The sequence below is a fragment of the Eucalyptus grandis genome, chromosome 1, assembly GCF_016545825.1.
Source record: "Eucalyptus grandis isolate ANBG69807.140 chromosome 1, ASM1654582v1, whole genome shotgun sequence".
Classification (NCBI taxonomy): domain Eukaryota; kingdom Viridiplantae; phylum Streptophyta; class Magnoliopsida; order Myrtales; family Myrtaceae; genus Eucalyptus; species Eucalyptus grandis.
Genome location: NC_052612.1, coordinates 39,665,881 through 39,683,346, shown reverse-complemented (window position 1 = coordinate 39,683,346; position 17,466 = coordinate 39,665,881). Strand labels below are relative to the sequence as shown.

General features: G+C 38.6%; 1 protein-coding gene across 1 annotated transcript; it reads left to right on the top strand.

Moving 5' to 3' along the window:
- Window positions 1-959: 959 nt before the first annotated feature.
- On the top strand, window positions 960-4,986 carry LOC104441985 (probable receptor-like protein kinase At2g42960). The gene is made up of 8 exons (XM_010055271.3): window positions 960-1,531; window positions 2,027-2,738; window positions 2,829-2,933; window positions 3,133-3,255; window positions 3,490-3,660; window positions 3,763-3,892; window positions 4,116-4,325; window positions 4,444-4,986. Exons 2-8 carry the CDS (start codon window positions 2,083-2,085, stop codon window positions 4,570-4,572), a joined length of 1,524 nt encoding a protein of 507 aa, XP_010053573.1. The 5' UTR covers window positions 960-1,531; window positions 2,027-2,082; the 3' UTR covers window positions 4,573-4,986.
- Window positions 4,987-17,466: the final 12,480 nt, after the last annotated feature.

Below are 17,466 nucleotides of genomic sequence, written 5' to 3'. Positions count from 1 at the left end.
CCATAAACAATATAACTAGTAAAATATAATGATTCGATCATTTTAAAATCTCAAAAAATAAAATAGATTTACCGCTACAAGAATTATTCATACTATATTTCATAATCAATTTGTGTGCAAACTAAGTCAGTTTATATTTGTCAAGTCAATTATGTGATTGATCGCCGAAACAATAGACATTCAATCATCAAATATATAAAATACGAGGACTAATATGATTTCAGTGTGTAGAAGGAGCGGAAACGGGCGTCATTTCAACTTTTGAAGGTGCAACCAATCCCGGATGTCAAAATTAGAATGGAAGCCGAAGTGGCTATCCTAAAGCCCCACCCTTGCATAGCAAATGGGACTATATTATTGATTTACTAATAAAGAGTATTATAGAGAAACTTCCTACCTCCCAATGTCTCGACGGGCACAAGGATAACAAACCACCAATCACAAACCTTCAAATTTGTGAGTTGTGTGAAATATCAACGATATAAAGCGAACATTTCATAACGTATATAGGGATTTAAACTAATAATGCCGATAAGGATTATTAATTTTGATTGTCCATTCTTTTACTAGTAAAAGAAGAAAGGAAAACAAAGTTCATTATTTGTTAAATGGAGAACTCGATAATTTGGAAGACAATGGGTCAAATTCATTTTTGCCCCCTCAATAATTGTTTTTTATTTTTCTAATCTTAAACTTCCCCTCAATTCAAGGAGTTACTTTTGTAACAACTCAACCAAAAGAAAAAAGAAAGAAAGAAAGAAAGAAAGGAGGGTCTGGCTCATGATAGAGAGAGAGGGTTTCGACTAGTTTTACTTTTCCCTCCGGTTGGGTTGACTCTCTCGTTCTCTCCCACACGCATATCTCTTCATCCCCATTTTCCTCTCTCTCTCTCTCTCTTTCTTTTCTTCACCTTTATAGCCATCACACACCAACAATAAATTCCTGCTCTGTTCACCTCTCTTCTTTTTTTCCTTGCTTTCCCTTTACTCTCTCTCTCTCTCTCTCGTTTCCTCCATTGCAAACCAAGCTTTCAGTCCTTTCCAGCTCTCTGATAGGAGGCACTCCTCTCTCTCTCTCTCTCTCTCTCTCTCCTCCCTCAAACATTACACGCACCAACCCCATTTCACCCACCTTCCGCCTTTTCCTTTCTTCCCCCGGAAAATTCCCATCTCGCCACCGCTCTGCGCGCCCCTCCCCGTCTCATGATTTTGCCTTGGAGATTAGATTTTCGTCTGGGCCTCCCGTCGCCACTTGCCCCTTTTCCCCGTTCCTGCGAAAGCTCCCTCCTTTTTGGCCCACTCGACGTGACTCCTTCCTGCTGCTACTGCTGCTGCTGCTTCCGGCCTACTCCATCCTCCTGCTGCGACATTGCCAAATTGGGTCTGTGATTTCAGGTCTGCACGCGAGGCGCGTCGTATCTGCGCGCTCGTTGAATCTCCGTTTCGGTTCTAAAAAAGAAGACTCTTTTTTATTTCTTCTTTTGGCCCTTCGAGGAGGAAGATCGAAAGGGTTAGCTCGGATCACATCCAAGGTATTTGCTTCTTTTTTTCTCTGCCTCCCCTTGAATCACTTCACTTTCTTCAAATGGTTTCCCCCCGTTTTTTTTTTTTTTTTTTTTTTTTAACTTTTTATTTTGTGGTGTCTTTCTTGGATCATAAGCGATGCCCTTGTTATATTCATTCCTTCTTCTCTCCATGATTTATAATTGCCATATGTTTCTTCTCCTGCATTCGGTCCTTTTCAACCGACTTTCGCAACGCCCTTTGCTTTTCCATGATTATAAGATGTTCTGCTGCTGCACGCTTCTTCTTTCGGTGTTAAATGCCTGAAAAACGGTTCTTTCTCATCAGGTTCCGTCCTTATCCGTTTCGTTTTGCCTTTTACTCTGTGTTGGTTAAGTATGGATTTTTGACTTCTTTATTGCAAATGAGAGGAGCTAGGGAACTTGTTGAACCATTTAATGTTAAAGAACCTATTTGCCATGCCAATCACCTAACGCAGCAAATTTTTTCCAATTCTGTGGCAGAGGGACAAAAAAGGGAACCGAGCAGTTTCTAGAACATTGGCATTGGAGCATCAGAGATGTCATCTGGGGGTTCTTTGAATTCAAAGTTGTCAGAAACTTTCCTGGGTGTGAAGTTGTGGGTTTGGATTGGCATCTCTGTAGGCGCATTCATAGTTTTGATTCTCTGCGCCCTAGGCATCTGGGTTTCAGTGAGGAGAAAATCGAAAAGGACGGACGTGTTCTCCCTTTCCCAGATACCGAATGTGTCGAAGGATATCCGAGTCGACAGAGTGGGTGGCCAGAATTTCCCTAATCACCCAGAAAGTGTGTCCTTTGCAGTTAATGACAAATCGGTCGAGAAGAACTCGGAGAAGATGCTCGTCCACTTGACCACAAGCAAATCAAGCGAGCCGGATAACCTGAGTCAGTGCAGCTCTATTTACAACCCGGAAAGGGGATTTAGTTCGCAATCGGGAGAAGAAGGAAGCTCTGGGAATGTTCGAAAGAATCCATCATTGCCTTATGCTGGACTTGTTACCGCCTCTCCTCTAATTGGCTTACCAGAAATTTCGCACCTTGGATGGGGTCACTGGTTTACTCTCAGGGATCTAGAGCTTGCAACTAATCGGTTTTCGCCACAGCACGTGCTTGGTGAGGGTGGTTATGGAGTTGTTTATAAGGGCAAACTAATTAACGGAACTGAGGTAGCTGTCAAAAAGCTTCTCAATAACTTGTAAGTATACTTCCAATTAGATGACCTGCATTTTCCCAAGTTTTTATTCTGAAGACATGTCATCAACTTTACTGTGATCTGGATATACAGAGGACAAGCTGAGAAAGAATTCAGGGTTGAAGTGGAAGCAATTGGCCACGTTCGACATAAAAATCTTGTACGACTATTGGGATATTGTATTGAAGGAGTTCACAGGCAAGATTTATTTGCTTATTTGCTGATGGCGCCTTTTCCCTTTTTGTCATTGTACTGCATGATGGAGATTGTTCTTTGTCCTTAGTGCTTGTACTCAATACTTGATCTGCTGGATCGGTGCATTGTGTTCTTGGGATTACCTTTATCTGACTGCTCGTGCTTCTAGTACTTATTTGATATTTGATTTGCTATACTACAGGATGCTTGTTTATGAGTATGTGAACAATGGAAACTTGGAACAATGGCTGCATGGAGCTATGCATGAACGTGGTGTCCTCACTTGGGAGGCCCGCATGAAGGTTATCCTCGGAACTGCGAAGGCGTAAGTATAGGATGCAAAATCATCTCTCTTCCACCAATTCGTTTCATGGTTTGCAACACCTTTTTTATCGACCTCCGCAGTGAGGACAAAGTTGATTTGTCAGTTGTCAGGAACATTGGTCCTCCATTAAGTTGCTCCAATTTTCGACAATAATAGATGCTTTAACTCATTTCTGTGGGCTTATTTATGCCTAATATTTAGTTGAAGACTGAAAGAAATTGTACTGCCTTTCAGGCTTGCGTATTTGCATGAAGCAATAGAACCCAAGGTTGTTCACCGGGACATCAAGTCGAGCAACATTTTGATGGACGATGAATTCAATGCCAAGGTGTCTGACTTTGGATTGGCTAAGCTGTTGGGATCAGGAGAAAGTCACATTACAACCCGAGTGATGGGAACATTCGGGTATGTCTTGATCATGTCTTGTCTGCCTGTGGAGTTTATCCCGTATGAGAGTACAGCCCAGGAATCTGTCCTTTGACCTCGTACCTTTCATATGAATTACAGATATGTGGCTCCAGAGTATGCCAACACAGGAATGTTGAATGAGAAGAGCGACATTTACAGCTTCGGTGTCCTCTTGCTTGAAGCCATCACTGGAAGGGACCCAGTGGACTATGGTCGACCAGCTAATGAGGTACTGGATCTTAAACAAAAATTTAATTGCCAAGTCTCTCCAAAGCTCTCTGCCTTCTCTGGTTAACTGCAAGTATAGATGCTGAAATCTGGTGCTGTATAAGTCTGATAGACTTCATTGGAGTTCGCCACCGCAATGGTTTCCTGTGATTGTCAAGTTAATGTTATAGAGCTCTCATTGTGAAAACTTATAAGCTCTTCAAATGCACTACTGCTCGTGGCAGGTAAATCTCGTTGAGTGGCTGAAGGTGATGGTAGGAACCAGGAGAGCAGAAGAAGTCGTGGACCCGACCCTTGAAGTTAAACCAGCAACACGTGCTTTGAAGCGTTCCCTGTTGGTTGCACTCAGATGTGTTGATCCCGAAGCAGATAAGAGACCAAAAATGACTCAGGTCGTGCGAATGCTCGAAGCCGACGAGTATCCATTTCGCGAGGTGTGTAGTTTTTTGGAAGTCATCTACTTGTTGACTGCATTTATATTCCCTATCCTTCAGCATTTTATCCCGAAGTGTGGCCTAAGAGCATGATGTCACTTCTTTTCCTTCTTCTTAGGATCGAAGAAACAAAAAGAGCCGCACAGCCAGCATGGACATTGAGTTGACAAAAGAAGCTACTGGCTCAGCTGAGGTGGAGAGCCAAGCTAATCCGGAGAGCCATAAAATCGAGATAACTCAGGCGTAGTGCTGACAGTATGGATTCCTAATTGCTTATTGACCAGGTTAGATGAAAGGCCTTCCGACACATCGATACATAGAACATCGAAAACCCTTCTTTGCAGCCCTCGAGCTTCTCCTACACGACGATGGTGGAGATAGTTCATTCGGTTGATGAAGCTGAGATTTCTACTTTGGTTTTGTTCGCTACTTCCTTCCGACACGGTTATGAAATGATTGAAAGTATTTTGCCTCCGACTCCCGACAGGGACAGCGAGAGAAAGAGATTGTACAGATGGCGATCATAGTAGTGCCTTTTTGTCGAAAGTGTTTCTTTCTGGTTTCCGGATCACAAAAATGGTTTTCTTGGGCACTGGTGTAACATCCAAGTCCGGGCATTGGCAAAGTATGAAATATACATACATGTTTTTCCCTCTTTCCCCTTTATAGACAATCCTCCTTCCCTCCCTCCCTCCCTCCCTCATGTAATGTCTGTTCATGTCAAGTACCCCCATTTTTGCTCACTAGCCATATCATCGTTCCTATCTGGTCTTGATCTGGTTCTAGACGGATCCGGTCGAATCACGAAAAATCAGAACCGGGGGAATAAATTCCGGATCATTTCATGGCAATTACAAAGCCTAAACGGTTACTACCCATTATCTTGGCTCAGTCTCCATCAGATCAGTCTTAAAGCTACATCTTTCTCTTGACTAGTAGGCACGTTCCTTTTCTTGAAACCAGTGGATTGAAACGGCTCCAAACGCTCCACTTTTCTCTGCTTCCTTTCTTCGGGGGGAGCAGCATGACAGTGGGGATTGCAGAAGGGGAACGTGGCCGCAAAAGTTGAAATCGGAGGGAGGGATTGGTGGTCAGCTTTTGACTCTCCACATCGCTCTGCGGCATCTAACGGTCGTCTTTTCTTATTATTTATATATATATATATATATTTATTATAAATAATATTTTCTGGGGTACGAAAGAGGAATAATGTACAGGATAATTCCCATAAATAGGAAGGAAGGGGGCCTTGCTGGCGTCACGCCTAGGTGGGGGACGGGAATCTTCCTGGCGCAATTATTGGTCGTGACTCGTGGGGAAAGCATGGGGAAAAAGGGCGACCGGTCCGCGTCGTCTGACACCGTCGGCTGAGCTGGACCGGAGCTGGGCCGCTCCTCCCTCGGAATTTAACCATTTCTGGCGTCAAATTTGGGCGGTCCCTTTCAGCGTTCTGGACGGAGATCGACGCTTGCCATACTTTGACTCTGACTGAAATTAATTCTGGGCAACAGAAATTGAAAGAATTAATTGATAAAAAAGAAAAAGCACAAATGAAGATCAAGAGTCTGTCTACTCATATTCTCGAACCGTTTCGGTTTGAACCGAATCGCCCGTCATGATGTGCAGTCGAAGAATTACCTTCGGAGAGATTAGCCCGATTATTGATTAATTGACTCGAATTAGTTTGATTTTGATATAAGTTTTGGGTTTTGACGGGAAGCTGATGCGACGTTGCGTTTTTCGTGGGTTTTTTTTTTTTACTTTAAAATTCAGCAATTAGAGAGGAGCAACTATTTTCACCGCTGATATTATTACCAAAGTCTGTCCTGAAGCTGAGTTAATATTTTCATTTGGCCCGCAGTATTTCCACGTCTTAAAATGGCTGCAACATGCCCTGGCTTTTTGAGTTGACGAGAACAACCTCGAGAGGATTGATCAATTGGGATGACCGATCGAAATGGTGAAAGTTATTATTTATTAAAAATGGAGAAAATAACACAAATAGTCTTACAACTTCGGCGAAATATGTAATGTTGATTCTAAATTTTTAATTTGTTCATTGTGGCTAATGAATTTTTGATATATGCTCAATTTAGTCCCTAAATTATGTAAAAATGTTCAATGTTGTCTTTTCACTAATTCAAGTTAAAAGAATTTGCTAATTTGGCTTCCAATTCAGAACGTTTGAACAGTTGACAAAAAAAGAATTATATGTGAATTGTTTATGTAAAATATTCAATTCAAATTAAACAATAGTTTTTCTTTAGATTTTTTTAATTTATTCAATTTGAAAAAATTGAATATTCATGTTATTTAATTACATAGATGATTATATCATGATTCAAGTTGAATATCTTACATGGATAATCCACATATAAAGTTATTCTTTTTTTCACCATTTTGTTGACTAAACATAATAGAATGATGTCATTGGATATTCTTATACAGTTTAGGGACTAGATTAAAATTTTAGTGACCATATTGAATAAATTAAAAGTTCAAGGATCATATTACACATTAGACGAAAATTTAGAGAACTTATTTTAATTAATTGCTTGACACAATAATTTTATTAACATTCTTTTAAAATATAATGTCAATTACTATGTTTTTTTAAAATAATCCAAATTTTGAAAGATTCTCGTGAAAAAATCAAACTGTAAACTTTTCTTATTTGACACAAACGAAGAATAAACAACAGTTAAGGAAAGAGGAATAAAAATCCCAAGATCGATTGATCCTCATTAAATGTATGTTTTTCTTCTGTCATCAATCTTACCATTAATGAGATCCCGTGAGAGAGATTCTGGACCATTTAAATTATGGGATGTATCTAAAGTTATTTGAGGGGTGGACATGGCGCGAATTTTTTTATTTTTTATCTTTGGAAAAATTCTATGAATAAAGAAAACTAATTAACGACGCTTCCGAATATCGAGATTTTGTCTCCCGCATCTTCTAGCTTGATTAGCAAAATCTCTCGTTAATCACATTGAACGAGCTATATTAGTACGTGATTATGACAAGATTTAATCTAACATATGTTTCACATGTCAACAAATCTAAATAAACTGGGGCTTATGTCACAAAAACGATGAGAATGAACAAGCTATGAGAACCAATGATTTTGGCAATAGTTCCCTGAGTACATAAAAGTGGAAGACACAAAAGATCCCAGGCACATGGACATCCCTTTCTTGGGGACAATCTTTATCTGACACATTATTTGAATATGAGATCAATGGTGAGTTGAGGGATCATTCCTTTTTCCGAGATACAAAATAATGAATTCCACTAAGTCAATGCTTAAGAAATCTCAAATCAGACCGTTTGTACTTAGTTCAATGAAGGAAGTATGAGCCTCTTCAATAGAAAGACTTTTTTTTTGTCTTGATCCCAATTCAAAATTAAACAAGTCCAAACTAATTGTATACTTGTATTAGAAATTCCCCGAATTGGTTTGCCATTTCTGTAAACAATATAATTGACAACTTGAAGTTGCATAATAGCATCCCTTTTGCTCAAAAGTATAGTATAGCCCATGTTTACGAAAATGAACAATAAAAAGGTAAAGGACTAACATGGCTCCCATCTCATCCCATATATTTCTCATAAGTTATTATTTTAAATTAGTCTTTTCCATCCTGCAAATTCAAATCCAGTTTTGGTTAGCAAAAACAAAATTAAATCCATTTTCTAATTGAAATGACCCAAAGTCGCAATTTTACTTTCCTTCATTACTTTTCTTATCCATTTTCTGCGCATGCATCCGCGAGAATGATCTTCCGAAAGCACAAAGTAATGTGCAAAAACGTTCTGGGATTAGGGCTTTAGGCAATGAGGTTTTGATCTCCTCTTGAAAACTTCGGACCGTAGCTCACGTATGGCAGATATTCTTGTTTTGATATATAATAATCTTAAACAGAAAATAATTGTCTGTACCCTAGATTGTTGAACCTCTCCTTAAACCACCCATATATGACATTTTCTAATTTGGTGATATCACAAGTAAATTAAAAAAGAATAATGCTTAGGTGACGGTCCGTTACTTTTTCAATGAATGACGGAGCCTTCGGCACCACTAATTTCCCTTGAGGTAACTAGTTAACAAGTTTAATTGGTTCCCAAGCATTAAGGCAGAAGATAGGAGAAAAAGGGACACACGTATCATTCGGCTTAAACACAATAAGTCATTCTCAAGTTCTTATCCTCTCGCTTTGAGTCACTTTGTTACATCATATATTGGACATTGCTAGAAAACATTTTTTTCAAGAAATTATGTTTAAGAGAGATGATTAATTTTTTCTATGTCGTCAACCTTCATTGGCTCTAAATTTCAGAACTTTGGACCTTATTGCTAGGCTTGAAATCTTAAAGTGTAAAGCAAGGTTCGCAACGCCCTCACCCAAATTAGGGGAAGCTTGGCTGGTGACCTTAGTGCTAGGCTTGAAATCTTAAAGTGTAAAATTTACATGGTTGCATGGTATACTCAGTTTCCTTATGAAATTTTGAATCTCACTTGATGCAATATTTATTTTTGGTAATTCCCACTTAGTTCTATTCTTTGAACTTTTTTAAATTTAGAAAAGGTTGGCAGCAATGAAAATAAGAAAAAAGGAAAAGAAAGAAAATAGCCACAATTTAAATTTATAGAAGCACGAGATGATTTATTTATTCTAATTCGGCGTCATAAATTAACTTGATTACTTTTTATACTATCAATCCAATTGAATTTATATGAGAAATTGTAAAATAAGCATGATCAAAAGCTATATTTGATTTTTTTTCTTGTGTGCATAAAATTTATTTACTTGTGATTTTATACCTGATGGCCACAAAAAAGAGCTATACAAAAAATTTCTTAGCTATTTTTCTTTATTAGTTCAAAATTCTCAGGCCGTCTTAGAAATTACTTTAATAAAAATTTTAAATCTCATTATATAAGTTAATGGACTCTATAACACGCATAAAGCGGACACATATTTGACGTGTCCTAATATCAAAATCCCCTTCATTGATTTCTAGTATCTACAATTGAATAATATATTTGAATGTCTGCAATAACACAACTTCCATCGATTAAACTGTTATTAAACGAATTCCTTCCTTTGAAATAAAGTTGAGTAAACTGGTCCTTTCTAATATTTTTCAAATGCAGGGACACGCTCTTCGCGGCGCCGAACAACATCAGCGACGATGGTGAAGGGGTCAAAGTACGAGGATACGTTCGGGAATATGAAGAGCTCGAGGCGAAGATTGATGTCGTGGGCCTATGCGTTCCGGAGGCATGCCTCGCTAGTGGATGACATGGTGCTCCTGAAACGCTTGTTTGATGTGGGGCATCATTTCTCTTTCCTTATAATTAAGATTAACAATAGATGAAGATGAACTAGCTGCAGTCGGTTCTTGTTTAGTAATGTAGGAAAAGACAGTCAAATTCGTGGAATATGATTATATGGATAAATGACATAGAAGAGCAATGCAGGATCGAGATAACACTACTTCAACTTTAGCTACTGTCGATACGCAATTTTGAATGTTTTCAATCACGGCGGAATGCACTGCAGCCCTGTAGCTATCCCAAAACAACTTTCAGTTTAACCTCAATTTTTTTATTGGAAAATTTCCAATAATGTAGATGACTCCTCAAATGAGTAATAACCGTATATTATTCGCCCTTACAAATATTTTCCCATTGTCCACGCTCATATAGGGCTACACGCTTTTTTTAGTTGGCATTGAATAAGAGTTAGTCCGTTGACTTATTGGCAGCATACATATGCATATGGATTTGTTGGCTTATCTCGCTTTCCTGATAAAGTTAGGCATTTTTGTTGACAAAAGTTCTCTACAATAAATCAATTTATGTTTTCTTTGCTAAGATAGTGCAATGAATTATCCTGTTTTACATGAATCACGTACTTAAAAAATGACTCATAACAATCATATAAGATGGTGACCATTTGAGAGTGGATACTGACTTAGGAATTTGGGATGTTACAAATTGACCAATTAGAAGTTTTGCTTTTAAGGGGGTCGGTCTATAATTTTTAGAGCTGCGAAGATGCATTCAAACAAAATCATGCGAAGTCAAAATTTCCTAATACCAAACCTCGGCCGTTTATACTTTCTTATGTGTTCAAGAATTAATGTTGCTGCCAGTTAACAGGCCATTAATTAGGCAATAAATTGAAGACTCCACGTCAATCACGACTATAAGAAGCGCACATATTGCAATAACGCAGTCGATGAACCGTCAATCAACGATGAATAGCTCCATCTGAATGCGAGCTTCAGTTGTGACCTTAAATTTTTCTATAAATTGCCTTAAACTATCCATGTAATGCTAATATCTAACAATTTATTTGTTAGTCCACAGGGAAAACTGTTAAAAAAATCCTAAACATATTCACATCGGCCTCATGCTGGTATTGTAGGATCAAGTTAATTTAGTCATTTTTTTCAATTGTAATATTAGAAGACTCTCACACTTAAATATTGGCGCACATTCTCCAAACTTTCTATGCGGGACAATGCATTTTTGTTTGTTTTACAAAAAAAACTTCCAACAAAAAGAAAAGGATCGATTGAATAATAATCAAAATAAGCGTGCGGCACCAGCCAAAATCGAAACAGGAATTTCATGAGGAGTTTAGTTTACTATCCTTTTTGACATGATTCTAAGAAAGGCAGTTAGGTAAATCACACTTCTGAAAACAAAAGCCTCTATTTAAATCAATTTACCGTCCTTTTAAACTCATTCTAGCAAATACATTCCACCCATCTTTTCAACCACAGTGAACAAAAATTTGGCTGTAGGCCTTCAAGAGGCGTTTGACACATTCCGGGCAGTGGACGGTGAATATCAAGCTGCCTTAAGAAAACAACAGCGCAAGTGAGTATTTACGAATCTTTAGCTCAAAATCTTTTTATCCTGTTTTGCTCTCATGTCTATCTACTTTTCTGTTTTCAGGTGAAACAAATTCAAAGACGCTACGGCAGTGCGCAATACAGCTGAAATGGCTTTGAACGAGGTGGTTCCATTGCTCCAAGGAGTAGAGATGTCCATTCTCCATATTCCAAAGTGTCGAAGAGCACTGCCTTTTTCTCTCTCTCCTCTGTCTAGAATTTTCAATCAATGGTTACCAGATTCTAGCTTGTTGGTGATTTAGGTGAAGGGTGTGGCTTAGAATAAAAGCAACGAAGGATCTTGCATAATAGTGTCGAAGAGTTGTGGAATAAAGTGAGGACATGTTGACTATGTCTTCACCATTGTTGGAAAAGTATATCGGCGAAAGACAACAAGAAATAGGCAGCACCCCCTTCCCAAGTAGAGTGAGTGAAAAGTTGCAGAGAATAGAGTGTTGTATAGAGTGTTAGGTAGTGCGTTAGTGTTGTGCAGTGAGTGGTGTGAGCAGAGAGGGGCGTCAAGTGCGGAGAAAAGAGTCAAAGTGGAGAGTGTGTGGGCATGTAGAGAAGAAAGGAAAAAGTTGAGTAATGAAGAGAGTTTATAGAAATATCCTATGGTGTCAATAATGTAATAAAGTGTTCTTCTAAAAGAAGAAAATTTTACTTTAGCTACCCGGCGCAATTCAACACAGCAAGTGAGATTCAGTTCTTGCCGCCATTTAATGATTGCGGCAACCTCCAACGGATTGAGATATTTACCACCGCCGGCGAACGAACTCGGCGTACTTTTTCTTTTTTCCCGTGGAAGGTGTAAGAGTATTGCCAGTGATGCTTGCTGTGGGTGCAAGAGAGGACTAGAATGACAATTAAATTCTGATTTTTACAATGTGGTAAATTTCATCGGTGTCCCTTAATTTCCATCCTATGTGATACTTTATAGTAGAATGAAGAATGTTAACGGAGTGATTAGATTCATGAGTACATCCCAGCGGAGCAACTTGGAAAAACAAGAGAGTACAGATACAACCGGAGTTAATATACACATGAGCAAGAAGTGGAATTGGAAGAGGGGCTCTTCAAGATTCTATTAGATATTTCATATAATTCTTTGATGCGGAAACTCATAATAAACAGTGATATTTGATCTTCATGATTTTTACAAATAGATGAAGACATACATTTATCCATAGCGTTACCCTTGATGATAATTGTTGTGGAAAACCAAAGAACTCGAACTAAATGAAGAAATCCGATTTCTCTCCCTTAATCACTAAACATTAATGTATTCAATTGATGGAGGAGAGAATACTAAGTGCTTTTCTGTTATTGTTGTTCATTGTAGATGGAAAGATGACCGGACTCTATTTATACGTTCGTATACGTTTGTTGAAAAAGTGCATTCCATCAAAGCGATATACCATTTCATTTTATTAGAGTCGCAACTTCTCGTAATCAATAATTATTTATTTTATAGTATTTCAATAATTATTAAACCATATAATAAATCATATCATGTGAGTCACAATAATTCTTACAAATTCAGCCTTGCTTTCATCGGTTCACAAAAGATGGAATTCACAATTAAAATAATAAAAGATTCGCGTTGATAGATTCGAAACAACACCGATTTGATATCCCATATCGTTAAGGGCAAGCAATTCGTAATTTAAACCACTCATTTCAGCTTTGACAGGTGGCTTACATAATTTAGTAGCAGTTTCGTGTGGCCCCAGAATTTATGCACGTCTTTGTAACAAACAGAGATTACACATGTGCAAAGCCAAGTTTTCCACGTTTTTTCAAAGGGGGCCCTCGCATGATTGTTTCCGTGGATCATGCACGATCGCTCATGCTCGTGCAACAACGTTCGCCTGATGTTCATCGCGAAAGAACAACCTGCCATTCTTGGGAACTCGGTGTGGACTTTGGGACCTGGTTCTGCTCTTGCGCGATAGGTAGGGGTGAAATCGGTGCATTCAAGGCTATTATTCAGTCTTAAAAGCTCCATCTTAGGCACGTTTCTCAGGAAAAACCAGAGGACCGAAACGGCTCCAGACGTTTCTCTTTTCCCCGCTCCCTTTTCTCCTGGGGATTGCAGAAGTGGAACGTTGCCGCAAAGGTTGAAATCAGAGGGGGGGTGGTGTCAGCTTTTGACTCTCGACATCGTTCTGCGGCATCTATCTAACGAGAACGGTCGTCTTTCTTTTTTATTTGTAAGTTTTTGGTTGCGGAAGAGGATTAATGTACAGAATAATTCCCCTAAATAGGAAGAGAGAGAGAGGGGAGGGCCTTGCTGAATGCTGGCATCACGCCCACGTGAGACGGGAATCTTCTTGGCGCAATTATTGGTGGTGGCCCTGGTGGGGAAGCACGGGAAAAAGGCGACTGGTCGGCCGCGTTAGACGCCATTGACTGAGTTGGGTCGGAGCTGGGCAGCTCCTCCCTCGGAATTAACCATTTATGACGTCATTTTTGGGGCGTCCCTTTCAGACTCTCGGACTGAGACGATGCTTGGCAAGCACTGCCTGCGATATTTGACTTCCTACTGAATTTCTGGGCAACCCTAAGTCGAAAATGGTGGAAGTTGTTCGTTAGAAATGCAAGAGCCACGCATTGTCGGGAAGATATAAGACCGTTTGGATTGATCGAAAACGGTGCCGTTTTATTCCGCCACGTTTGTGCTACTTTCCATGTTCGTTTTTATGCAAATTTGGTTTTCTCTCTTATACTTGGGTTAATGTGCTTAAGCGGAATTCTGTGAAAGATTTTTTTTTGCAATAAATTTGTATTGGTAATATTTGTTAATTAACATATCTATTTTTATTATGATAAAAGGGTTAAAGCCAAATATAAAAGTTTAATGTCGTAAATTTCCTATCCCTATTTTATCATTTAATAAAATATAAAGTAACTTTCTAGGAGGCAATGAAAAAATCTTATGGTCAAGCGCTTATCCATTTCAAGATTAGCAAGCAGTGACGTTTTTCCCCAAAATTATGTTGCACTTTGAACTCAAAATAACACCTCAACGATCTTTTCATATCTTTAAAAAAGTAGATTAAGCATTATCAATCATGAGCTCCGATTTATAATTATAAAATGTTCATAATTTAACCCAAGACTTCCACTCAATAAAGAATATGAACCAAAAATTGCATATGAAAGGGGGTAATTAGTAATTTAACTTTAGAGAGAGATTGTATTGCTTACAAAAACATACCATTGCTAAAGTCATTCGTTCTCATATTTTTTCATTCTCATCATTTTTGTGAATAAAGCTCCAGTGGATATAGATTTGTTTAAATGTTGACCATACAAAGTAAAAAAAATATAGATAAATTTATAAAATTTTACAAGCATTTCGTGCAAGATATATTCAACTGGTACGAAGATAGTGTAACAAGTACTATTGTATATAGCAGAGGTAATAGTAAATTATCTTCTCTTAACATCTAACACTAATATAATTTTTAAAGAAAAGACTTATGCATTGTATTTGTGCTTATACAAAAAACGAAATTGGATAAAATTCTCCCCCAATGCATTATAATATATGTAATAATATAGATTTAGACATGTATATTTAAATTTAATAATTCAAATGTTCTTTATTAAACTTCCTAGCAAGAAAAGGGACTTTTTATTAATAAACATCTACACATTAAGTGCACTCAAAGTTAGTTTTAGTTAAGGATGGCAACAGGGTAGGGCAGGTTGGGGCTACGCCCTCATCCCCACCCTGCTTGCCCGCTCCATAATTCCAAGTTTTAAAATCTTTAATTATGTTATTTGGGAGGGGAAAAGTAGCCGGAAGTGGCCGCTAATACTAGCAATTATAATTCAAGTCATGTAATAACATCTGGAGAAAAAACTTGCGATTGGATTGGATAATATATGGGCAGAGAAACTATGAAATTCGAACTCTTAGGTCAAATAGCATAAAATTTAGGTCGGAAAATTTTCGTGAGAAAATGGAATAAATCATTGGAAATTATATCATGTTACATTTAAATTCATATTTTCCCATTCAGCAAATTCAATTCCATTTTGCTCAGCCAAGAAAAAAGAAATTCTCCATTTTCTAATTGAAATGGCGCAGGTCGCATTTTACCTTCATTACTTTTGTTGTCCATTTCTGTGCATACATCTGTGGACTTCCTAAAAGACAAAGTAATTCGTGAAATGTTTTTATATTAGGCTAGGAATGAGGTTTTGCACTTGACGAATGTGATTATCTTAAACAGAACATGATTGTCTGTACCCTAGTTTGACCCTATGCTTAAACTATCCATACAAGGCATTTTCCAATTTTATAATATAAAGCAAAGAAGGCTTTTTTTTTTTTTTTTTGTTCTTTTTTGTGTATTGTGCCATCTTAAAAGGCACACGAGCTTTTTCATATTATGATCAAGCAAAGCAGTCCCCCCTCACGCACCGCTCTAAACTGGAAAGAAGCAATCGCACGGTCTAATTATTATAGACAAAATCCGATCTCCTCCCTCATAAAGACGATCTCCATCTCCAACATGGATAGATATGCAGAACCATCAACTCGAAACGGTATCCAAGCGGAAGAAACGATGACGTCCTTCAACTATACTCGTCTCTTCACCGCATTCTGCCTCCTCCTGTTTTCCCTCCATCCCTCGCGGCGGCCCTCGGCTTTCGTGGGAGCTGACGCTACTACTTCTTTCATTCAGAAGCTATGCAGCCAAACCCTAGAGCTCGATGCCTGCCAGAACTGCGTGTCGTCAGCACCCACCCAGGACATCCCGAGGCTCACGTACTCGGTCCTCTTCTGCATGTACACTGGGGCCGTTTACACCCATGAACATGCCGACCAGCTCTCGCAGACCGCCATGTCCCCAGGAGTAAAGCAAGCGCTCAAGGTCTGCAGGAGCACGCTCTTCACGGCGTCGAACAACCTCAGCGAGGCGAGCTCTCGATGATGGAGGGATCGGAGTACAAGGATGCATTTGAGAATATGAGGAACTCGAGGCCAAGCTTGATGTCTGCACATATGCATTCCGGAGGTTCGCGACGGGGGACGGCAATGCGATCCCGACCTTGCTGTTGGATAACATGGTGCTCGTGAAACGCTTGTTTGATGTGGGCATTATTTCTTTCGTCTTATAATTAAGATTAACAACCGGCGAAGATGAAGTAGCTGGAGTATGTTTTTTTTTTAAAAACAATATGGGAAAACACAGTCATTTTTGTTGAATATGATTATAAGAAGATGAAACTTCGACTTTAATTACTCTCGATATACATTTTTTATTGGAAATATTCTATTATTAGGCGAGAGACAAAATGATGATTAAATAAAAAGCCAAAATGACAATCATATCATTCTGGTAAATTCTACGAATAAATCAGTGTTGCTCATCCTAAAAATTTTGATTTTCCTTTCTGATAGCACATCAAATCGCCCTTACAATATTTTCCCCATTTTCCACGCACCAATAGAGCATGCGCTTTTTTCACTTTGCTAGCGTTGCATAGAAGTTAATCCGTTGACTTATTGGCAGCATATATAACATATACATACATGTATATGCATATGGATTGGTTGGCTCATGTCGCTTTACCGATAAAGTTAGGCATTTTTGTTGACAAAAAGTTCTCTATAATAGACCACTTCCCTTTTTCTAGCTAAGACAGCGTAGCGACTCGACCCGTTTCAAGAGGATCGAGCTCTTAAAATTCTATCATAAGCAATTATACAATGTAGTGACTATCTGAGGGTTGATCCAAATGATATGAACTTGAGACGTCGCCCATGGACCGGTTAACGAGCGATTGATCAAGGTGATCAATGAATTTCCATGTCCATGAAGCATGATTATTAGAAGACCATTTATTGCAACGACACGGTCGATGATCTATCGATCATCGCTAATGAATAGCTCCATATGAAATGCGAGCTTCGATTGTCACCTTAAATTTTTCTATAAATTGCCTTAAACTATCCGTGTAATGCTAATCGCTAACATTTTTTCTGTTTATGCACAGCATTTTCTTATGTATATGTTTGTCTGTATCGTGTCAATAGTTATCTAGCCATTCGCGATTTTTCCACATGCTTTGGCCAGTCTATTATTAGTGGGGCCTCAGCATATCAAGGCGTAATTGAGTGAACAAAGATTTCGTACGAGTTGGAACATACAGATGAAATAATCATTGTTTATTCATATGACAGGATACCCGGAAAAGCTGTGCATTTCAAGGG

Bases quoted from the DNA above. Each gene is read 5' to 3' on its own strand.
- LOC104441985 (XM_010055271.3), top strand. From the start codon at position 2,083: ATGTCATCTGGGGGTTCTTTGAATTCAAAGTTGTCAGAAACTTTCCTG. The intron at 3,661-3,762 runs GTATGTCTTGAT...TATGAATTACAG, and splicing joins CGAGTGATGGGAACATTCGG to ATATGTGGCTCCAGAGTATG. The intron at 3,893-4,115 runs GTACTGGATCTT...TGCTCGTGGCAG, and splicing joins ATGGTCGACCAGCTAATGAG to GTAAATCTCGTTGAGTGGCT.